Below are 24,774 nucleotides of genomic sequence, written 5' to 3' on the forward strand. Positions count from 1 at the left end.
CACCTGTCACCCGGCGCGCCCGCCCACCCCCGCCGGCGCTGCGCCACACCCCCGAGCTCGAAGCCCGGCGCTCCTTGGATACGCGCAGTCGGGCCTCTGCGCCCCCATTGGTTGGCCGCCTGTCCTTCTTCCAGAGCCCACTTCTCATTGGCTAGCGTCGCCTCCGGCTTCGGGGGTCCCTGGATTCGGATGCCAAGATGCGGGACTGATTGGCTGGAACGTGGCAGAAACGGCTGAGGTCATTCCCCACCCTCGTCCGGCGTCTCCGGGGCCCGGCTCCCAGAGTTCGCCGGAGGGCTTTCCCACCTTCCCGCGAATCCCTCTGCTTGGTAGCGCCTCGACCCCTCGCTGGCCTTTCTGGACCCCACAAGTTAGGACTGGTTACTCCCCTCCTTTCCCCCAGAAACACGCCTAACATTCCTTCGGTTGAGGCAGCGCCTGGGATATCTCAGGGAATCCCTGCACTCGCTCTGCTGGAAAAGGGGGGATTCGTTATGAACTGGTGCTTCACGTTTTTAACCCCCTGCTCCCTGGAGCGCCCATTGTCCGCCGAAACAGCCGCCTGGCTGCCAAGGTGAATGCGAAAAAAAAAATATATATATATATAATATATATATCTTACGGAGGCAGATAGACACATCAGGACATCCGTGACTCATGCAATCCTGAAGAAAAGTCTTGCCTCTCTGGCCTTGCTTTTCTACAGAGAGGTAGGCCAAAAGGGGAACTCCTGGTTTTCCTGGACTTCGAATGTGGGTAGCACAGGCATGGGGAGCGGGGGGGGGAGGGGGGGGGGAGCGGGGAGGACAGGAAAACGGGAGGAGGGGCAAGAGGATGGACCACTGCCTACATCATACACGATCATCTCATAGGTAACACATCTATCTTTACCGCAATGTCCTTAATCATGCAGTGAGTGCATTGCATTAGTTTGGTTCCAGTATGTGATGTCTCCCTAAATTAGCACTACAGTAAATAACACCCCCCCCAATACATTTTGTTCCCTTTGCAGTAGATAATCTGAGCATAATCTGAACATGCAGTGCAGGTAAAACCAGTTCCAAATTCTTGACCTTTCTGGATCTCTTCCCAATGCTACAAGTTCTTCAGTACAAAAGATAGCAAATAGAAAGATTCAAAATATATAAAGTGCTACACTTTAAAAAAGCAACTGAAAATTACTTCTAGCTATAAAGCAACAGTAAACCCAAGGCAGGATATATTCACTACAGAGCAAAAAGTAGTGAACCCAATCCAAAATTTGTCAAAATATTGTTAGTTTGAGAAAACGATTTACAAATATATATCCTCCTCCCCCTAAAAAAAGTATAACACAATGAAACATGAGAGGTGAAAAGTTTCTGAATGCAAGATAGAAAAATCACCAGAGAAGTTCTAGCTGGAAACCTACTGGACTGACATGATAAAGTAGACTAAGTGGTGAACAATGTGTTCCTGTCCTCAACTACTATGTGTCAAATTATTTTTAAAAATACAAATTAGTTTTTAATCTATGCCAACTGTAGAGTAGATCACAAGGCAGTCAGTTCCAGTGGCATGTGATCAGTAGTAGGGTGGGGGAGAGAAGTGAGGCTATAAAGGAATATTTCTTTGTTCCAGTGACACAAAGATGAATGGTCTATTGTCTTTGGCTGAAAATAAAGGCAACTCAACTCAACAGTGCCACCTCTTGGAGAAACTAGCTATTAAGTTAGTTGTGATTGTACTACCTTCACTTTATTCGCTTTTGACAGGGTCTCTCTAAAAATCTCAGGCTGGTCAACAACTCCTGTTCCTCCTGACTTATTCTCCCAAGTTCTAGGACTATATACCTGGCTCAACCTTAGTGCATGATTCATACCCTAGTTATTTTTGCTTTTTTTTTTTTTTTTCCAGATAGGGTCTTGTTAGTTTGCCCAGGCTGCTCTCAAACTAGGATCCTTTATCTCCTCAGAGCTGGGATTACAAATTGGTACCACCACACCTGGCCTCAATCTGCTTTTAGTTCATTTTTACTGTATGTGTGTACATTTCCTCAAACGATAAGATCCTTAAGAGCATGACATAAAGAGGAAATTTTTTTTTTTGCAGTGCTAGGAATTAAATACAAGGCCTTGTACATGTTAGGCAACTTCTCTACTACTAAGCTACACTTGCAGCCCCAAGAAAATATTTTAGTGAACATTGTGATTGTACTGTTTCAGGCAGGGAATACTTCTAATGTTGCCCTGTCAGCTATTTGTGAAATACTGTACATAAGGTAGGTAAATGTCACACATAAAATATGTAAATGTGTAATGTGTAAATATGTGAAATACATAAATGTCACATGTAAAATGTCAAGGTTACTACGTAAAAGTAATAGAAAATTGATATAAAGCAACTGACACATCACTAAAACATTTCCTTTCCTAGTAACATCAATTGAAAGAAAACCTTGCTTTAACTTTCTACAGAAACTGGAAATTCTCTTTGAAGAATGCACATTTTTAATAACAGAGGGCATGGCTTTCTTTCCAGGCAGTACAAAACAAGATTTTCTTTTTGTACCCATTCTGGGGCCTGAACTCAGGGCCTAGTTGCTGTGTTTAAGGCAAAGCACTATCACCTGAGCCAAACCTCCATTTGGTTTTTGGTCAGTCCTGGGGCTCAAACTCTGGACTTGGGTGCTGTTCATGAGCTTTTTTGCTCAAGGTTAATGCTCTACCTCTTGAGCCACAGCTCTACTTCTGGCTTTTTGTGGTTAACTGGAGATAAAAAATAGTGGATTTTCTGGCCGAAGCTGGCTTCTAACTGCTATCCTCACATCTCAGTCTCCTAAGAAGCTATGATACAGGCATTAGCCACTGGTGCCCAGCAAATGAAGACAGTTTAAACTGAAGCAAAGAGAACTAGGCTAAAAACTAGCACTTGGTATTCTCCTGTATAATACATGTGACTGAAATAACTCAGTTCTCCAAAGTAGCATGTGTTTTGTCTATTTCCACATTATTTTGTGTTAAAAGGGAAGTTTATTGCTCAGTTCTTCCCACTAGATAAAAATTTCAGACCATTTGAAGATCAACAGCATTTTCATGGCTCTATCCCCAAAATGCCCATTGCATTACTTAGCATATAGGAGGTACATTCTCAATAAACTTGTAAATGAGAAATTGAAGTTGAGACAGAACTTTTTTCCATTGGTGTTTTTTATTAGAATTTAATAAAACAGTGACCCAGAGTTAAACAAATCTCATCATTAACATGCTATATGTAAACATGATTAAAATTACTAGAAGTTGGGGCTGGGAGTTTGGCCTAGTGGTAGAGGGCTTGCCTAGCATGCATGAAGACCTGGGTTCGATTCCTCGGCACCACATACATAGCAAAAAGCCAGAAGTGGTGCTGTGGCTCAAGTGATAGAGCCCTAGCCTTGAGAAAATCCAGGGACAGTGCTCAAGCCCTGAGCCCAAGCCCAGGACTGGCAAAAAAAAAAAAAAAAAAAAATTACTAGAAGTTTCTAGAAAATTGGTAATATACTCTGGTTTCCTACGTTTGTTCTGTGTCTAGGACATAATTTCTTTCAATATTTTCCTGTCATCGGAGCTTCCAAAATGTTTGTAAGCACAAGTTTATTGCTGGAACTACAGCAATTTAGTCTACTCACTTACTACTTATTTTAATGTCAGTACAAGTACCTAATGAAGACAATATAGATAGCCCTGAAAATAGTCAGTCCTCATAAGTAAATTATAATCAATTCTTCATTATCCACATACATGGACTATCTACCGTGTGGACAGTAGATTTCAAATCTCTACATTTCCCCATTACTCAAGAGCTGGTGATATGAAGCCAGAAAATCTGAGTTTAAACTCTAGCAGCTTTATTTTCTGTGTGCATGATCATGGAGCCTTAGATTCTTCATCTAGTAAGTAGTGATAATGCCTATATAATACCTAATTACCTATTGCTATTTTTGAGACACAAATGATTCTTTCATAGAATTTTTTTTTTTTGGTCAGTCATGGGGCTTGACCTCCAGCCTGGGCTCTGTCCCTGAGTAACTCAGCTCAAGGCTAGCACTCTATCACTTGAACCACAGTGCCACTTCTGGTTTTCTGGTGGTTAACTTGAGAGTTTCAGGGACTTTCATGTACAGGCTGGCTTTGAACCATGATCTTTGGTTCTCAGCCTCCTGAGTAGGAGTGAGCCATGAATGCCTGGCTCTTTCATTGAAATTCATAGTACAGCTGGTAGCAGGGGCTCACGCCTATAATCCTAGCTACTCAGGAGGCTGAGATCTAAGGATCATAGTTCAAAGCCAGCCGGGCACTAAAGAACATGAGACTCTTATCTCCAATTAATCAGGAAGTAGGGCTATAGGTCAAAGGGTAGGGCGGTAGCCTTGAGCTGAAGAGCTCAGGGACAATGCCCAGGCTGAGTTCAAGCCCCATGACATGCCCCTCCCCCCAAATAAATTTATAGTACATTCCAAAGTCTAGTATAAACTGCTTCTGAATTTTACATTTCTCTTACTGGTAAGGCTGAGATTTATCATTGCCAATGAGGCCAAGATCACTTTAATTTTTTCATGTCTAACTTCATAAAAAGGGAAGCATTTTCAAAGTGTCTCCACCATACAATTAACAGGTTTACCATTGTAGATAGTTTAGTCTAACTCGTCACCAGCCCCCCAAATAGGACCTTCTTTTGATGACCAATGAGTAGCATCCCCTTTATGCAACAATAGCAACAAAAGTATAAATTCACCTAAGAGAACTACAGGAATGAAATGGACCTACAGGAATGTTAATATCAACTAACCACTAGGAGGAGCTGGATTTGTGTGAGTTCACTTTTCATCACCCAGGGATTCATGGCAAAGTTAACGATGTAAATAATTTTAGAACAGGACACTCTCACAGGAGAGGGATATTAATACCACTGTCCTTCCACTGGGGGAACATAAGAATTTCAAACAAAAGCATATAATAAGAACATAGACTACTAACCAATACTTTAAAATTTCCTTTTATTTCAGAACTGCCTTTATGTACAGACATCATTAAAAAAAAAAAAAAAAAAAAAAAAAAGAACACATACTAGAGATTTTCCAAGGAATCAGAGCTGGGAATAAAATGTAAGGGCAATTAGGAAAACTGAAATTGTCCCAAAGAAGTTCTGACGATCACTCTTCCTTAAATGCTTAAATGTCCTTGATAACCTCTTCAAGTTCTTCCTTGGTGAACATGTGGAAATTCTGGCCAGGCTGCACTGTGGCTAGCTGGGAAGGAAACAGAAAGGGGTTAATAAGCTGGGCTCAGTTCTCTGTTGACAGCCTTCGCATGGTCAGGAAAAGCTGTGTTGGCGATTCAGCTGTTCACTAGGACTGAGGGATGTGCTGTCCCAGGGGTGTCCTTTTCAGACAGCAGGTCCCTAAAATAGCTCTGACTCCAGAATAAAAATTCTTATTGACCAAATTTTCTATTTTGAGGTTAACACACTACATAATAGTTAACCAAATGCCTGGGATCATTTCTACTTTTTTGAAGTTTTTTTCAATGAAGGGCCAAGGAATAGCTAATATAGTAGCTGAGGTCAAACCCCAATACCAACTAAGAAGAGGAAGAGAAGAGAAAAAGAAATATTTTGTTTCTTTCTTTGCCAGTCCTGGGGCTGAAACTCAGGGCCTAGGCATTGTCCTCGGACACCTTTTTGCTAAAGGCTAGTACTCTGCCACTTGAGCCACAGATCCACTTCAGGCTTTTTCTGTGTATGTGGTACTGAAGAATCAAATCCAGGGCTTCCTGCATGCTAGGTGAGCACTCTACTACAAGGCCATGCTCCTAGCCCAATAAATAATTTTTAAAAATTATTAAAAGCAGGCCGGGAGTTTGGCCTAGTGGTAGAGTGCTTGCCTAGCATGCATGAAGACCCGGGTTCGTAATCTAGATTACAATCTATCAAAATAAAAACCCAAACTCAAGGCCAAGATGGTTCATTTTACAGCATCAAATTTTTAAAACTATCAGGTTTTCCATCACCTCACAAAATCCCATGTTTTGAGGGACAATACTGAGGAATAATTGCCACTTTTCTTTTGCATCTAACACTTTTGTGTTTGTTTGAAATGTCATTTCTTCCTTTTAACTTATTTTTACTTCGAAATTACCCACAGTTGGGCATAACTGACATGTATACAATTTTTACATCAGATAAGTCATGGCCCAAAGGCTATCACTTGTCCTAAAGTATCATGGGGAATAAAAAAACAAAAACAAACAAAAAAAACCCAGAACTCTGCCAGGCGTGGTAGCTCACACCTATAATAATCCTAGCTAACTCAGGAGTCTGAGATCTGAGGATTGGGGTTCAAAGCCAGTCCAAGCACTAAAGTCCATGAGACTCTTATTCCAATTAACCACTAGAAAAAACTGGAAGCAGGGGCTGGGAGTTTGGCCTAGTGGTAGAGTGCTTGCCTAGCCTTCATGAAGACCTGGGTTCGATTCCTCAGTACCACATACATAGAAAAAAGCCAGAAATGGTGCTGAGGCTCAAGTGATAAAGCTCTAGCCTTGAGAAAGTCCAAGGACAATGTTCAAGCCCTGAGATCAAGCCCAGGACTGGCAAAAAAAAAAAAAAAAAAAAAAACCAACAAACTGGAAGCAGTGCTGTAGCTCGAGGGTTAGGGTGGTAGCTTTGAGCTAAAGAGCTCAGGGACAGCACCTAAGGCCCAAAGTTCAAGCCCCACCACCAGCAAAACGAGCAGAACTTAGGGGACTAAAGGTTTGATTCCGTGGCAGATGGCCTGCGTAGCAAGTATAAGGTCCTAAGTTCAAACCTCAATACTGTTAAAATCAAAACAAAAAAGCCCCCAAAACATTCCTATGCCAGGACAAAGATGGAAGTTAATACTAACAGTATTTGAACCAAGTACTGCTTTCTGGAAGTTAGTTATACATGAGTAAAATAACCTCTTACATTTGCATAAAGATGAAATTAGTTTAAGATACTTGTCTCTATATTAGCTCATTTTACTTTGAAAAAATTACTCTGAAGTAAGTAGAATGCATCTTCTCTCATTTATCTCAATAATACCTTCACTGGATACAGCTGTGTTGGAGACTAAGGACTAAAGATGAAGAAAGTTCCTATCTTATTAAGGGCACTGGTTGCTTTCTGTGTCAGGTTAAGTGTTAGAACTAAGCAGGGACCAGGAGTTTGATATAGTGGTAGAGTGCTTGCCTGGTATGTACAAAGGCCCAGGTTTGATACCTTGGTACCACATAAATAGAAAAAGCTGGGAGTAGTGCTGTGGCTCAAGAGGTAGAGCTCTAGCCTTGAGAAAGCTCAAGGACAGTGCTCAGGCTCTGAGTTCAAGGCCCAAGACTGGCAAAAACAAAACAAGGATATGTAAACTGTAACTGATGTCCAGGAGGGCTCAGGAGCTTTGCTTGTATTATAATGGGTCAGACAGTGAAGGAAGGTTAGGGCAAACTAGTCAAATGTTCAGAATAATGAACATGACATATTTGCAGCAAGTTGATTCTGTACAGTTAGATCAGAGGTTGCACATGGGATGGGAGATGAAACATAATAATGGCTTAGATCTCACGAAGGAAGACTGCTAAAAGTACCTAGGCTGTAAACACCAGTCATCATAGCATTAGCATGATGCAGAAGGACCACGAGGTTTGAGAACTGCTTGAGCTGTACATGGAGTTCCAGGACGGCCTGCATTTCAGAGTAAGAAAGACCCTGTCTCAAAAACAAAGAGGGCCAAACAAAATCAGGCTGGTACTCAAACTTTGACTCGACCATTTATTTACCAGTTCTGATGTTTTAGATTAAGTCTTTTTCTCTCACAGACTGTTTCCTTTTCTGTGAAGTGGGAAAAAGTATATCTATCTCATTGAATTGTGAGAATTAAAAGAAATAATTACATGTAAAATATTCAGCAAGGTGCCTCATAGATTAAACATATGACTTAAGTAGTGAATTATCATGTCATAAAAAGAAGTCTGTAATTTACCTTGTGAATAGGATCAGAAAAGATTTTTAAATAGAGAGCAATGAAGATTGGGTGTGGACTAGAAAATCCATGTTAGTAGCACAATGAGGAATAAAATGGACACAGATGGAAAAGGCTAAGGATGCTAGCAGAAGCACTCTGAAAGTATGTAAGGAGAAAATGGGAGCCTGAACAAAAGGTAGTAGATAGGGTTGCAGAAGGGGTATCAATATGAGCTATTTATAAGGCAGCAAAGACAAGCTTTAGTGACCGAAAAGGGAAATCAAAATCTTCCAAGTTTCTGATATGAATGATAAATAAGTTGGTGGTACTATCAACCAGGATGAGAAATACAGGAAAAGGAAATGATTTTTTGAGACAGTAATGACTTAATTTTAGGACTGTCAAATATGAAGTCTTGAAAGCTGACCAAGAAATATGACAAGCAAGAGCTAGCAAAGAACAGTCCCATGGAAATTCAGTTGAAATAAATGGCATGACTAAGCAATAAATGGGGGTAAAACAGTCGGTACTACTATAGTAGTTGTGTTTGGAACCGGACTGGAAATAAAGGCCACAAGAGAATACCCCCTGGCAATAAAACTTGATAAGTGATACCCAGAATATGGAGGAATTTCGAAATTACTTTGTAAAACATTCTAGAACACAAAACAGAGGTATAGATCAGTAGGGGGTGACATTAATGGGCAGGAAGGAACTTTTGGGGAGAAAAGAAATGTGACTGTGGTGGCAGGATTATACGGCTGTCAAAACTGTATACTTAAATGAGTGAATTTAACTGCAAGTAAATTATATCTCCACACATTTAACTGTTCTGAAAAGACAGATAAGACACAGTAGGTGGCAGGTGTTTTAATAGTTTTATTTGCAGAAGGGTCTCACTATATAACCCAAGTTGGCTTTGAATACACTCTCCTGCCTTAGCTTCCCAAGTGCTAGGATTACAGGTATATACAACTAGACAGTATCAAGCATTTTATTTTTATTTTTTTAAGGAAAGATGCAGAAAGGGTCAAGACACTATGTCATTCAGTACTAAAGAAAAACTACCAGAAAAATACTAGCAAAATTCCTCCTCACTGAATTCTTGCTTCTGTCATCACTTTACTAACACTGCTTGTTTTTCAAATACTATCAATAACTTAAAAACTAAACATGTAGAGCATCTGCCTCCTAAGAAGCTGAGTGCAAACCCCAATACTACCAAAAAAAAAAAATAATAAAAATAATTGTGGGAGTGTCTAACTCCCATTTCCTGTCTTGGTGGTTGGAAGTGTCTTTCTTCCCGATTTCTTTTTTTTTTTTTTTTCCAGTCCTGGTCTTGAGCTCAGGGCCTGAGCACTGTCCTTGGACTTTCTCAAGGCTAGAGCTCTACCACTTGAGCCTCAGCACCACTTCTGGCTTTTTTCTATGCATGTGGTGCCGAGGAATCGAACCCAGGTCTTCGTGCATGCTAGGCAAGCACTTTAACCACTAGGCCAAACTCCCGGCCCCTCTTCCCGATTTCTTACAAGTTTAAGCATGGTATACTAAAATAAATCCTTGCTAAGAATTACAAAAAATTAAATAAATTGTAGTAAAATATATATTCATTTTATGAGAGCAGCAACTAATTTACTGGCATGTTCAGTCAAAGTGAGTTGTAATGTCTGGGAGAAAATACCCAATAAACTAGAAACAATACCTCTATGTTAGTTGCATTCAGCTTCTCCTCCATTACTTGTTTGAGGATGATGAGTGAAGACTTGATGGCTTCTTTCAATGTCATAGACTTGAAACAAAGAAGGTAAGATGAGCCATTAATTGTACATCCTTTTCCTTCAATAATTTCTCCTTTATCTCCTGAAGAATGATTTAGCAAATACTAATACATTATACATCTTAATTTGCACAATGTATAACAAGTATCTGCAAAATTCAAGGAAATGATCAAGTAGAACACCCTATTCAAAGAAAAAGTACCTTACTCAGAGCCACTTTTCATATAATAATTCGTTTGAAGGGGAAAGGACTGCACTTCTGTAGTGCACCCTTCAACTCCGCACTTAATTCAGAAGCAAGATTAATATAGATCCTGTGGGTAGTGATGACCAGATGATCTAAAATGTAATCCAATGGTTCAGAAAATTCATTTTTTAACTTAATTTGCACCTAACTTCTTCCACATGTAAAATCAACACTCAAGCCTAACTCATTTTATTGTACTTTGTTTTACTATCTTTAGTAGGTACTAAAGATACCAGTCCTGGGCTTGAGCTCAGGGCCTGAGCACTGTCCTTGAACTTTCTCAAGGCTAGAGCTCTACCACTTGAGCCTCAGCACCACTTCTGGCTTTTTTGTGGGTCTTCATGCATGCTAGGCAAGCACTCTACCACTAGGCCAAACTCCCGGTCCGCAGATACTGTTGTTTTTTTTTTTAATTTGAAGGGTGGTGGCAATCCTGTGTTAATCAAGTTTTGATAGGATAAAACTATCAAAACTAAGTTTTTAACAGGTGTATGGTTTATTTTACAGACATTACTACTTGATATAAAAATGACAGTAAGTTATAAGAATGTAGTTACCTTGTGATAAACTTCTTGCAAGGAGCTCTGGGCACCCTCTGAAGCAGAGCCAATGGCTCGAGCATCACATTGTACAAAGGTCCCAGATGGGTCCATGTGGAACCTGCAAATCCCCCAAAAGGATTAAAAAGCTTATGAGTGATGGTGTTCTATGTAACAAACACCTCCCTGAAAGTATAAATGCTAGGCTTATAACGAAGAAATGCCACTGAAATTCTGAGGCACAGCTCCAAAAGATGCTCTATCTGGTTTTGAAACCAGATCAATTAAAAATGTTTGAGAACATAACTGACTTCCTTGTAGTTTTAGAAGTCTAGTAATTAAATATATATTATATAAAGAAGAAAAATAACATTTGTGGGGGTAGGCCTACTAAATTACTCTAAGAATGTGGATCTGATCAGTATGCAAATTAGAACTTTAAAACATATCCTAACTATAGTAATAAAGTTACTTCTTTCCAGAACTGGAACTGGTCCCAATAAAGGAGTTAGGACATAGATCCCCAAATTTTGGTTGTATAAACATCACAGAATCACTTGACTTTAAAGTTAAATGCCCACCCTACTTTACTTTTTCTAGGTTTATAATAACCTTCTCACTTACCTTAAATTAATAACCCTACCCAAAATTACAGTAATCACTACCATCTCTCCAAAGTAGATTTAAAAAAAATAGCAATGGTACTTACAGCTGGGGTCCTTTCTCATCAACTCCTCCAAATAACAATGCTACTCCAAAGGGGCGAGACTAGAACCAAAACACAAGAAGAATTGAGAACTGGCTATCTATAAAGTAAGGGAATGAGGGATAGGAAAAAAAATATGCACAGAAGACAAACGTACAGTACAGTAACCAAACTCAAACACATCACACTCACCATTGCACCTGGGTCTGCATCTTCTTCTCCAAACTGTAGAGCAAGATTGGATACAGCTTGGGTCACACTCTCTACTGTCATCGTCTCGTTGTAGGTGAACCAATGATTCTACAAGAAGAGTAAACCATCTTTACTATGCTCATTCCCTCTTCAACTATGGTCAAAAGTATCTTTTTCTATCTTCTCTTACTTTTCTCTTTTCCTTCTTCCCTACCCTGCCTTCTTTTTTCTGCTTTCAAGACTAGTGCTTTACCACTTGAGCTAAAGTTCCACTTTCAGCTTTTTTTGTGGTTAACTGGTCTGCACGGAGCAGTTATGAACTGTGATCCTCAGATCTTAGCCTCCTAGTAGCTGGGATTATAAGCATCAGCCATCTGTAGCAGGCTACAATCAACTTTTGATCTAAGTAGATTCATGATCTCCACTTAATGTTATTAAGGCTCAGAAAGGTTAAGTACTGCCCACGTTCACACAACTATTAGAGACAAACACGAATCAAGTGCAGTATGGACTGCCTATACATGTGTACTGGTGTGCATGTGTTGGTGAGAGTGCGCAGGGGTACATGCACGTAGTGAGGAGAAGTTTCTTTGTTCTACCTTCCTGGGTAAGTGGTCGTAAGAATTTATGTATGAGAATTATGAATGCCTGTTAGAACTCATATCTTACTCTGGGAAGGAGGCAAGAACATCAATAGCTTTGTTTGTGCTTGGACACCAGTTTCAGCCCTCCAGGGCTACCCTCATAAGTCCCCTCTCTGGCTCACCCATATAGCCTTCACAGTGGAGGCACAGTGGAATGACAAAGTTTAGGAACCACTTTTCCCTAAAGTCTATCTTATTCTATTAGTTGTGTACTTCAAAGTACCCTTGCGGCCACCAATACCCAGCCTTTCCTTTTTTTTTTTGGTGCCAGTCCTGGTGCATGAACTCAGGGCCTGAATACTGTCCTTGGGCTTTCTCAAGGCTAGAGCTCTACCACTTGAGCCACATCACTACTTCCAGCTTTTGTTTATGTATGTGGTACCAAGGAATCGAACCCAGGTCTTCATGCATGCTAGGCAAGCACTCTGTCACTAGGCTGCCAAACTCCAGGCCCCAAAGTTTTATTCTTTTTTTTTTTTTTTTGGTGGGTCATAGGGCTTGAACTATGTATGCCTGGACGCTGTCCCTGAGCTCAAAGCCAGCCAGGGAAGGAAAGTCCATGAAACTCATATCTCCAATTACTACCCCAAAAAAAAAAGTAGAGCTGCAGCTCAAGTGGTAGAGTACTAGTCTTGAGCAAAAGCTCAGGGATAGCAGTTAGGCTCTGAGTTTAAGCCACAGACACACACAGACACACACAGACACACACACACCCCAAAACAACAACAAAACTGGCATTCCTAACCATTTTTCATCACCTAGTTCAAATCATACTCAACAGAAGATAGCAGTTACAAGCCTAGCAGGATAAGGTTGGAGGAAAAATAATATCCTTTAACTATGACCACATTCTGTTATGGTGCTTTCACAGAAAGTACATTAGAACACAATGCAGTATAATGTTTGTTTAGGGTAAATTCAGAGTAAGCAAGAGACTATCAGCTTTATTGCCCAGAGTTTCCTTAAAACTACAATGGTTAGATGTCAATTTATAAGGTCCAGAAAGCCATTCTCAAGAGCCACTTTTTCACATTCACACAGATACCTATAATGTAAGCCAGAAAACTGCATCATCACTATTCAAGGAACTCAAGCATCACAGTAAAAATAAGAGAAGGTACTGATTTTACCTGTGTTTCCACTCTGGCTTTATCAATTAAAGTCTTAGCATCAGCAATTAGCCCACTCATGGCACAACCTGCAAGGTAAAAAAAGCAACACTGACTCAGTGGAAAATCCTTACAGAACTGTTTTATCTATGCAGGAAACACCAAAATTCTGGAGTGCAAACCATGACAATATATCCATAGATTATACGGAAATGATCAACACTTAACCCAAGTGTAATGTCACAAATAATTTTTATCTACAATGTCACAAAAGTCCAGATCATAGCTAGGAGAAAAAGAGCAGTAGCCACCCAAACATGAACTTTAGCTTATTTTTATCCCTAAGAATCTCTTAAGCTCTTTTAGACCTTGACACATTTGAACTAAGCAAACACTAGCAACCCAACCTGAGAAATACTGAAAACTACCTCACTATGGTCAATAGCAAAAGACTAGAATAATACCAAAAGTCTTTTCACTTCCCTGACCCAAACAAACCAACTAGTTTTATTAGAAAGTTTGCTTGATAGTCCAACATGCCAAGACTCTATAGTTATCACGTTACTTAGATGCCATGAATGAAATCTAAATCTCAGCCAAGTGTCAGACCTATAAAGCTAAATGAATCCCTTAACGTATCTACTTGATATAATTTTTTTTTCTTCCTAGACCTCATTTACTTCCTTGGCCCTCATAACCAATTATATTCCAAGTTCTGTCAATCTCTACTTAGTTACCACTCTCTCATTAATCCCTTCCTCTCCATTTCTGGCCACTGACTTGGTTGAAGTCTCCAGTACCTCTGTTCAGACAATTAAAAAATTCCTCAGGGGGCCTAGTGGTAGAGTGCTTGCCTAGCATGCCTGAAGTCTGGGGTTGGATTCCTCAGTACCACATACACAGAAAAAATCAGGAAATGGTGCTGTGGCTCAAATGGTAGAGCATTAGCCTTGAGAAAGCTCAAGGACAGTGCCCGGGCCCTGAATTCAAACCCCAGGACTGGCAAAAAAAAAAAAAAAAAAAAATTCCCTCAGGCTAGTATGGTGGTTTACAAATGTAATCCCAGCTACTTGGAAAGTGAAGATAGGTAGATTTTGGTTTAAGGCCTGACAAAATAGCAAGAGCTTATCTGCAATTAGCAAGACCATACCCTAAGAAGGGTGTAATGGCACAAGAGTAGGGAAGTGTCAGGAGGAGGAGGGTAGATGAATGAAGAAAAGGCCAGAAAGAATGCAGTAAAAATATGCAATGCATATCCTACGAAAGTGGACTGGGGTGGGGTGGGGTGAGAGGCCAAGAGGAGAGAAAGAGATGACACTAATCAAGACACTTTGTATTTACAAACTGCTTTGTTGAATGGCAACTCCTTTGTACAACCACTTAAAGATGATACAAAATATACAACAAAACAAGGCTCAAATGGTAGAAGGTACTTGCCCAGAAAGCACAAGGTAGAGTTCTTTCCCCAGTATTAGTACAAAATGAACAATTCTAAAATGGTCTTATCTTCAGTCTCAGTTCACAGCCTACACTGAACAGTTATCAGAATGTTCTTCCTAAAATGCTAATGTGGTCCCTAAAATTCTAATGTGCCCTTGAACAGGGCAAAAAAATGAGTCTGACCCCAGACTCATTGCCTACACAAGTTCACTTCTGAGTCATATTAAAGTACTTGTATTATATATAAATATCTTTTTTTCCCCTTACAGTCCTGGGGCTTGAACTCAGGGCCTGGGCACTGTCCTTGGACACTTAAGGCTCAAGGATAGCGCTCTGCCACTTGAGCCATAGTACCACTTTTGGCCTTTTCTGTATATGTGGTACAGAGGAATCAAACCAGAACCTCATGCAAGCTAGGCGAGCACTCTACCACTAGGCCGCCCTCCTGGTCCTGTCATTTGTACATTTTTTGCCACCACAGCTTTAACTATTTTTCTTCTGTCTAGACGATTACACCCAGACACTTGTCTGCCTGTTAGGCATATTTTGTATTTCAGAACTGAGCCTACCATCAACTCAGCTTAAGCATTATCTTCACTGGATTCTTTTCTGAAAAGCCGATTACTACTGATCTCTATCAAGACTAATTTTCCACATTTATAACCCTACTGAACAACCCACTGAACACACTGTGTGCTCCATCAAATTAAGACATATGTCCTTGGAAAATAAGGAATATCACTATATCTTTGGTGTCTAACATAATGTCTAAATACAATGTTTCTATTTGTTCAATAAAGCAAAATTGACTTACTCCAAAAGACAGGTTAGGTAGAGTAGACACATGTTGAGATAAAGTAGTCACAATGCTTTTAATTGTAAAAGATAAAATCTGTTTCTACATCTATGAGAGAAATACTACCAATCTTCTATAGTTACCATGGCATTTGGTTCTCAGTGCCTTAAACTATTATTTTTACCAATGTTTCATTGATAATATTACTAGAAAGGTTACCATGCTATAAATAAAACTATTCACCCTGTAATGCTATATTGTCAAAAACCAAGGCGAAAGAATTAGTAACAAAAACGAAGAAAGAGGTGTAAGGTGGGACAAGAAGAAAAACAGCCAGGCGCTGGTGGTTCTCATCTATAATCCTAACTACTCAGGTGGCTGAGATCTGGGGATCAGGGTTCAAAGCCATCCTGGGCTTTGAAAATCCGTGAGACTATTTACTCCTATTAACCACCAGAAATGGTGCTGTAGCTCAAAGTGGTAGCCTTAAGAAAACAACTCAGGGACAGCAAGTGCCCAGGCGCTGAGTTCATGCCTCAGGATCAACTAAAAAATAAAAACAAAAAACTCACAAAGGAAAAAGACTGATCTGGTCAAAATGCATACTTTTATTAAAAAAAAAAATCTGTATTCTTATAACTCTCCGAGCCTTACCTACTCCAAAGATCTTGGAGAATTATTCTCTTTTTCCAATAGACACTCAGTTTTCCCACATAGATCCTCCTCAATTCCAGATGGCCTCTTACCAGAGTTAACATACATCAACAAAGATCCACAAATCACAAGGAAATAGCCTATGAGTCAATCTTTGTATATTTCAACAACCATCATATTTGCCAAGGTCTTGGCTACCATGAACTTCAATGGTAGAATACTTGCCTAATACATATGAGGCCCTGGTACAATTCCAAGTACACACACAATCACATAAAATAATAAAATATAGGAGCTGGGAATGTAGGATGGTGATAGAGTACTTGTCTGGCATGTATGAAGCCCTGGGTTTGTTTGACTCCTCAGTACCATATAAACAGAAAAGGCCAGAAATGGTGCTGCCTCAAGTGGTAGATTGCTGGCCTTGAGCACAGAGAGGTTCAGGGACAATGCCAGGCCCTGGGTTCAAGCCCCAGGACTGGTAATAATAACAAAAACAATAGCAATAATAATTTATAACAAAACAAAAACAAAAAAAAATGAAGATGAAAGGAACTTCTGGGAGTAGGTTAAACACACACGAGTCCTGCAAACACTTTGCCCTCTTAAAGTTATATGTTGTGGCCTACTCCCTAGAAACAATAGCTAATCAGAAATTAAGGCATTTGTTCTGTGACCCTCTATTAAAATAGCATAGAAGACAAATTAACCTAGGCCAGACTCCACAACACAGCTCTCGTCTATTAGTTACCTATATGAGCATCAATCTCTACAATTTTCTCAATGCTGCTAGGTTCCATGAGTGGGGAGGTAATTCTCTTCTCCACTGCTAGGCATACTCCTTCTGATGTCTGGATCCCAATGGCTGTAGAACCAAGCTAAAAAGAAACACAATGATTACCATGTAATGTACAGGTCAAAGAACAGTCTCACATCTCAGCAGAAATCTCTGTATATCTTCACAAGACAGAAGCTTCAATCTTCTGTATCTAGTATATACAGGGAACAAGGACCACCCTATTATGCAGTACACCAGTCCCATTAATAAAACACTGATTTATAGAATTCTGTGCTGCTGAAGCGGAAGCCTGGAGCTAGATATATAGCTCAGTAGCAAAGCACTTGCACAGCATGTGTAAAAGCTGGTTTCAATCCCCAGTTTCATAAGAAGAGGGGGGCAAAGAAGTCTAAAACCATCTTGGAAGAATATGAATAATGATCTACTCTAATGCCAGTATTGGGGAAGAGGGACTTCTAAAACTCTAATCACAGTGTACAAGAAAGTAAATTCTTCTAAGGTCACTAGCAGTCTATAACATAGCTTAAATTATTTTCTTCGATCCATACCACCATCCTAGTCATAGACCTCTATATCCCCTGGTTTCCATCTGCAAAATGAGAATAATGCTAATAATACTGACAAGGATAATCAATACATAAATTGATACATAATACTTAAAGTAGTGCTACCACATAATAAAAAAATATTGTTCTGATTACAATGACTTTTCTAGTCACTATCTACAGCCCAACTGACCTAGTAAAATACCATTTTCACTAGATCCTTCTTTCTTCAAGAAGAGCTCCCTGTGCTGCCTAACTTAAAATTCAAACAACCTTTTGGAGTCTGTACAACCTAGTATCTTTCCCTTCCAATTCTAGTACTCAGTACCCAGCACCACTCAGGTATAATAGCTTAACCCATTTGCCCAGCACTCTGTAAGCTCTTCTACCGTACTCCTCCTTTTGCCTCTAACAAATTCTACCACCTTCATAAAGCCTTTCAACTTGTGCCCTCTCCTCTCAATTCCCACTATATTTAATTAGTTCTATAAAACAATGCCAACAGTCAGAATCAGTCCTCAAAGAATGTTAATATTTATGCATACTTGTTTACAGATCATGTCTCACACTTTTCTAAAGTATAAAGTTGTGATTTTATTTAGAAAATCTTATTTTAAAACAAAAGTGAGACATCTTACTTCATCTGAAGATGTAGGCTAAATACATACATTAACTCTATTCCTTAAGTCTGTTAGTGTAAAACTGAAGGGTTTTGGTTTTGGTTTTTGGTTTTTTTAAGGCAGTAGTGGCTGGTGGCTTACTCCTATAATCCAAGCTGCTCAGGAGGCTGAGATCTAAAGATTATAGTCTGAAGCCATTCCGGGCAGTAAAGTTCATGAAGACTCTTACCTCCAATCTATCACCATCCAAAAAAAAAAAAAAAACCCCAAAAACAAAAGCCACAAGAGCTGTGACTCAAATGCTAGCCTTGAGGAAAAACGCTCAAGATAACACCAAGGCCCTGAGTTCAAGTTCCAGGACTAGCAGCAAAAGAAAAATATAGGGGTGGAGGAATGGTACACATAACTGGGCACCTATGGTTCATACCTGTAATCCTATCTACTTGTGAGACTGAAAAGTCCAGGCTTATTCTCTAGAGAAAGAAGAGCCATACCAACCACAGTCAAAGGGTGAGGTACAAAACTTAAAAATATACAAATGTAATATTAAAATCTTAGCTTTCTTTCCTCACTCAGCTCCAAGCCAAAATCTGAAAATAACCTCTTGGTATAAGAAGCAGCTGTCTTCTCTACAGAATGTTTTGTTTTGTTTTTTTGCCAGTCCTAGGGACTGGACTCAAGGCTTGAGCACTGTCCTTGGGCTTTCTCAAGTGGTAGCACTTGAGCCACATCACCACTTCCAACTTTTTATATATATATGGTACCTAGGAATTGAAACCAGGTCTTCATGAATGCTAGGCAAGCACTCTACCACTAGGCCAAACTCCCAGCCCCAGAAAGCGATTTTTTTTAAGACAAAAAAAAAACGGAGTGGTGGCACGTACCTGTAATCCTAGCTACTCAGGAGGCAGAGATCTGAGGATGGCAGTTCAAAGCCAGCCCAGGCACTAAAAGGACTGAGACTCTTATCTCCAATTAATCACCAGAAAACCAGAAGTGGTGTTGTGGCTTATGGGGTAGGGCAGTAACCTTGAGCTGAAGAGCTCAGGGACAACTACCAGGCCCAGAGTTCAAATCCCACAATGGACCAAAAAAAAAAAATCAAATTCTACACTAAGAAATATATTTTATGTAATGACCCAAACCCATAAACAGACTGTGTGTGTGTGTATGTATATACATATATACATACAACAGTGAAAATGTCATGGGAAAATCCCTCAGTGGCCAATATTCTAGGCAAGATATTATCTAATGCTTTATCCTACTTCAAAAGAAAATGCTCAGGCCAGCACTTGGGAAGTGGCAGAAAGATCATGAATTTGAGGTTAGCCTGCTACCCAAAAGGCTCTAACTCAAAAAAGAAAAAGAAAACGTTGCTTATGACCAATAAGGTGATATCAATACCCATTAAATGGGTTAAGACTTACAAGTTGAAGAACAAAGTTCTAAAGAATTTGGTCAGTTCAAGAGGAAACAATTCTTTAAATTATTCGTTTTATTGTTAGTACAGAGGTGATGTACAGAAGGATTACAATTGCATGAGTCAAGAAAGAGTACATTTCCTTTCCTATAATGTCTTCTGTTTCCTCACTCTCTCCCAGTCCCTCCCTCCTGTCTCCATTCATGAATTCTATTTTTCATTTTCATCAGTGTCCAATGAACTCCTCTGCAGCACTTTTTCACTCATAGGTATCTCCAAGTGGTCACTTCAATGGACAGCCATTTTTAGTCATCCTCTATCTCTACAATAGTTACTAACTAGTTTTCTCATTGGCTACTCATAGATTGCCAAGGCAATAGCAGGTTGTTTAAACTTCAAACATCTGAATTTTCACTCCCTTCACTTGAATGGCTAGGTCTCATCCATTACATTCTCTATCCTATTCTACTACAAGACTATAGAGAATCAGATACCAGCTCATTACTTTAGAGATAATCTAGAAATTACTAGCCCTCTGAGACTGAGCAGAGCTACTGACTTGGCTGCTCAAATAAACATTACATCTTGAATTCTGATTCGCTTATTTATGTTATAGGTAGCCCATTATCTGATGTCCTATTACCATAACAGTTGCAATTTTTTTTGTGTACCAGTCCTGGACTGGAGCTCAGGATCTGAGCACTGTCCTTGGTCTTTCTCAAGGCTAGTGCTCTACCACTTGAGCCTCAGCACCACTTCTGGCTTTTTTCTATATATGTGGTACCAAGGAATAGAACCTGGGTCTTTGTGCATGCTAGGCAAGCACTCTACCACTAAGCCAATCTCCCGGCCCAAGAGTTGCAATTTTATTTACAAGTTCAACTAATCACAATCTCTTTTCCCCTTTTCCAGATTTTTTTTTTTTATTTTTATTTTTGCCAGTCCTGGGCTTGAGCTCAGGGCCTGAGCACTGTCCTTGGACTTTCTCAAGGCTAGAGCTCTACCACTTGAGCCTCAGCACCACTTCCGGCTTTTTTTGGACGTATGTGGTACCAAGGAATCAAACCCGGGTCTTCATGCATGCTAGGCAAGCACTTTAACCACTAGGCCAAACTCCCGGCCCTTTTCCAGATTCTTATGCAACTATTTTTCCCAATACACTCTTTTTAGAGAGGTAACTCAGAAACACAACTATTCATGAGTCTGAAGGACACGGCTTATGTGATAGAGTACTTTCCTAAGAAAGAGTGAGTCCCTAAGTTAAAACCCCAGTACTGCCAAACCCCAAATTGAAACATATAAACAATAACAAAACTTACAGTAGTTCTCTTCAATAATGTGAGAAACTGAATGAAAAGATATAAACAGTCCATGTTATTCAATGGCAAACTAGGACCCAATTGAAGGAAATTTCAGGAAGCTAAATTGTTATGTTTGTATTGAGACTTGAACTTAAGCTAAGCCTCTTTCTCTTGATTTGATTTTTACTCAGAGCTAGCACTCTACCAACCAAGAAAAAAAAAGAAAAACGTTTTAAACTCCAGATGTCTGGAAAAGGATTAAGTGTTCTGAAAATGGTTAATAGTGGCTGGTGGAAACTATTTTCTTTCTAACGGAATGGCTAAAACACATTTATTCTGAATGTTCTGCTAGCAAAGTGTGAGACTGCTACTATACCTTTATAGCTTCAATGGCATATTCCACTTGAAATAATCTTCCTTCAGGAGAAAAAGTATTCACACCCCTATAATTATAAAAAAGAAAAGAATATATATTACAATGTGGGAAAAAAAAGCATACAGCCACTGATCTCACATTCCTTGACAACTGCTTAGATGACTATAGGATATACATGCTGTCATACCCTCTATTTTACCCACAACAACCATTTTGGGGTACATTAACAGTTTCTCTAGTTAATGGTCTCTGTAAGAGAATCCTCCAGTCACACTCCTATGAAGTTTTCCCAACTGACCTAATGAGAGCAAGTATTTTTTTTTTTAATCTCAATCCTGAATCAGGCTGGCCCGGTCCTCAATCTACCAACCATTTCCTTTGACAAATTCATGCTCCTAAACTTATCAGGTAATTCTCAAGAAAATGTGCATTGTTTTTTTGTATTGTTTTTGTGCATTTGATATTAATATCTTACTTTTTAGTAAAATGTCACAGGTACAGCTTTCTACTTATGTGTATGAAATAGCACAGAGCAATCCATGTAGTTCCTAAAACCTAATCTAATTCATTCATTACATGTCAGCCTGCTTTTATTCTCTAAAACATGCTCACATACATGTACTTTCCTTGCTTCTGTGTGTTAGAAATCCCTATGGAGACCAATCACAGTGGTGCTATAAAAGCTTTCAGCATAAAATTAAAAATTAAAAATACATGAACAAGGTGGGTACTCGTGGCTCAAGCTTAAATCCTAGCAACTCAGGAGGCTGAAGACTGAGGTTGGAAGCCACACTCAGGGCAGAAAAATTCCTGAAGTGCTTATCTCCAATTAACGGCCAAAAAGCTGAAAGTGAAACTGTGGCTCAAGTGCTAGAATAGCAGCCTTGAGCAAAAAAGCTAAGGGACAGCTCCTAGGCCCTGAGTTCAAGCCCCAACACTGGTACACCCATGCACACGAGTACACACATGTACACAAAGTACACACATACTCCAATCTCCCTATTTTTTTTTTTTTCCGCTGCTTCTTTTTGTTTCGGTCATGGGGCTTGAACTCTGCACCTGGGTGCTGTCCCTGAGCTTTTCAGCTCAAGGCTACCTCCCTACTCCTTGAGCCACAGCGCCACTTCTGGTTTTCTGGTGATTAACTGGGATAAGAGTCTGTACAGTCTTTAGTAACCAGGCTAGCTTTGAACCGTGATCCTCAGATCTCAGCCTCCTGAATAGCTAGGATTATAGGTGTGAGCCACCTCACCCAGCTTCCTATTTTCTTAAGCTAGGAAGTTATAAATTGTTTCACTCATTACTTTCCATCTTCTCCCATAGCCTACCATATTATGCTAAACCATATCAATTCATATCAATTCATCTTCCACACCGACATATCACTCTTCCTTCCATTCCCAATGCCCTTAATCCCTTTCACCTAACTATTGTTAATAGTCTCCCAACTTGTGTTGACTTGCTCTTTCCTCTAATCCAGTCAACTAGCCTTCACAAAACACAATTATGATTAGGTAACTTAAAAGGGAAAACTGATGGCTCAAAGTTGCCTAATGAACCAAATAAACCAAAAATTCTTTTATTAAAAGCCTTGTACTAAAACCATTCACTAGTACTGTGAGCCACCAGTACCCAGCTTGTTAACAATTTTTACAAAATGATCATAAGGATCCTGATTTTGTTGACTGCTGCTTGATCAGCACCCTGACCAATGTCCTGTACAAAGCAACCACTCAATTACCTCAGCTAAATAATGAGTTGCTTTATACACATTCTGGGGAAAATACAAAATCATAAAGCAATAAATATGTAGAGGAAAAACGATTTAATAAAGTCCTTCTGATTAAGATTGCCATTTTTCATATACTTTTAAATCCCAAATTTTATCATTCAAAGACATTTTTTTCTTATCTATTGTACTGGGGATTGAACACAAGGTTTCACACTTATTAGGCAAGCTTCTAAATGAGGTTTTCTTCAATGCCCTGGACACTACATATTGGCCAACAACATTATTTTATTTGATAGTAAGTTTCAATAAACTTTACATATATCTTCTATGGGTTAGTAAAGTGATGAAAAGTGATAGTTCCAGGTGACAAAAATTTCAACAGGATTCACATTCTTGCCAAGAAAAGTAGCTACTCTACCTAGGGGGGGAAAAAAAACGCCTGCAAATTCAATAGTTGTGTGAAAACTTAACTCTCAAAAACCGAAACTGGAAGTACAAAATGTCTACAGCATGAAGTACGATTCAGTATTAGTTAGCATTTCCAACACTTAGAAGTTTTTTTGTTTTTGTTTTTTTAGTGCAACAAACTTTGGCTGGCACCAGTGGCACACGTTTGTAATCGTACCTACTCAGAAGGTTGAGATCTGAGGATCACGGTTTAAAGCCAGCTCGGGCAGAAAAGTCCCTATGAGACCCATTTCCAATAAACCACTCAAAAACCGAAAGTGCTGTTGTGGCTCAAGTGGTAGAGTGGGTAGCCTTGAGCAAGAGCTCAGGAACAGCAAGTAGGCCCTAAGTTCAATTCCCACATATATATCCACATACAAATACATATATATGTATATATATGTATACATGTATATAACTCAGATCTCAGATTTTCAGAAACATTAACTCTAAAGTTAGCTGGCTTTAAACTTTTCCAAAAGCCAGAAAACCAACCTTGTCAAGTGAAATCTCCTTGTCAAGGAGCAATCTCCTAAGAATCATTCTAAATTCTGATGCCTACAAAAGCAGATTATTGGCAATATATACGAGCACATTGGAGACTGGCTTCCTGCTTGGGGGGCGGGGGGAGCAGGAGTATGCCCCTGCATGCCGTCTTTACAAATATACTTAACAATGTCTAGGGGCTTTTTCTTTCAGCTGCACATCTCGTTAAAGACGGGACACACGGCTCGAAAGGATGAACAGGGGAGGAAACCCCCCCACCCCGCCCACCTCCTCCGGGTCAAAGGTCGGCGCCGCTCCGCGCCCACCCCACCCCCTCCTTCTTCCTCTAGCCAGACCCGAGTTTCTCGCTTCCGCAGTTAGGACCTGCTGTGACTCAGCCGTAGGACAAATACGGTTCATTTGTTCGCGACCAGTTTGGGGAATCACACAGGGAACCGCGGAACGCCCAGAGATCCCTAGGTCCGACTACAGTTCCCCGGGCGCCCCATGACACGGCAGAACCCAGGCCGCGGCCGGGCCCTGGGCCGGCCCCGCCAAATCCCGATCCAGCTTCCCCCCACCGCACAGACCTGTCGTACTCAGACCGGGTGAGGAACATGGCTAGGACTGGAGAAGAAGGCAGTGGCTACGCGGGAATTTTGAGGGCCAACAGGACTCCACGAGCACCCGACTCCACCACACCGCCACCTAACTGGGCCCTACTCTCTAATGCGCGTGCGCTTACGGCCCCTTCAGCCCGCCCTTCTATGCCTTCCTCCTATTGGCTGGCGGCAGTTCTCGCCAAGGTGATTGGGCCAATGAGTTTCTTCACCGAGCCACGCTCAGCACGTCGGGGCGGGATAAAAGCGTTCTTCCGCCTTAGTTTGCCGGCGGTTGCTAGGAGCGCTGGGAACTCGAGGCGAGAGGTGAGAGTAAGCCTTTTA

At 40.2% G+C, this 24,774-nt stretch overlaps 1 protein-coding gene across 1 annotated transcript; it reads right to left on the reverse strand.

Annotated features, from left to right (window-relative positions):
* Window positions 1-5,066: 5,066 nt before the first annotated feature.
* Psma5 (proteasome 20S subunit alpha 5) lies at window positions 5,067-24,555 on the reverse strand. Its single transcript, XM_090334352.1, has 9 exons — window positions 24,421-24,555; window positions 21,166-21,232; window positions 16,853-16,979; window positions 13,233-13,300; window positions 11,459-11,566; window positions 11,270-11,328; window positions 10,579-10,681; window positions 9,699-9,785; window positions 5,067-5,266 (listed from the first exon to the last, which is right to left on the reverse strand). Exons 1-9 carry the CDS (start codon window positions 24,447-24,449, stop codon window positions 5,189-5,191), a joined length of 726 nt encoding a protein of 241 aa, XP_090190478.1. The 5' UTR covers window positions 24,450-24,555; the 3' UTR covers window positions 5,067-5,188.
* Window positions 24,556-24,774: the final 219 nt, after the last annotated feature.

This window comes from Megascapheus bottae, chromosome 6 (assembly GCF_031878675.1).
Source record: "Megascapheus bottae isolate mThoBot1 chromosome 6, mThoBot2.hap1, whole genome shotgun sequence".
In the NCBI taxonomy this organism is placed as follows: Eukaryota; Metazoa; Chordata; class Mammalia; order Rodentia; family Geomyidae; genus Megascapheus; species Megascapheus bottae.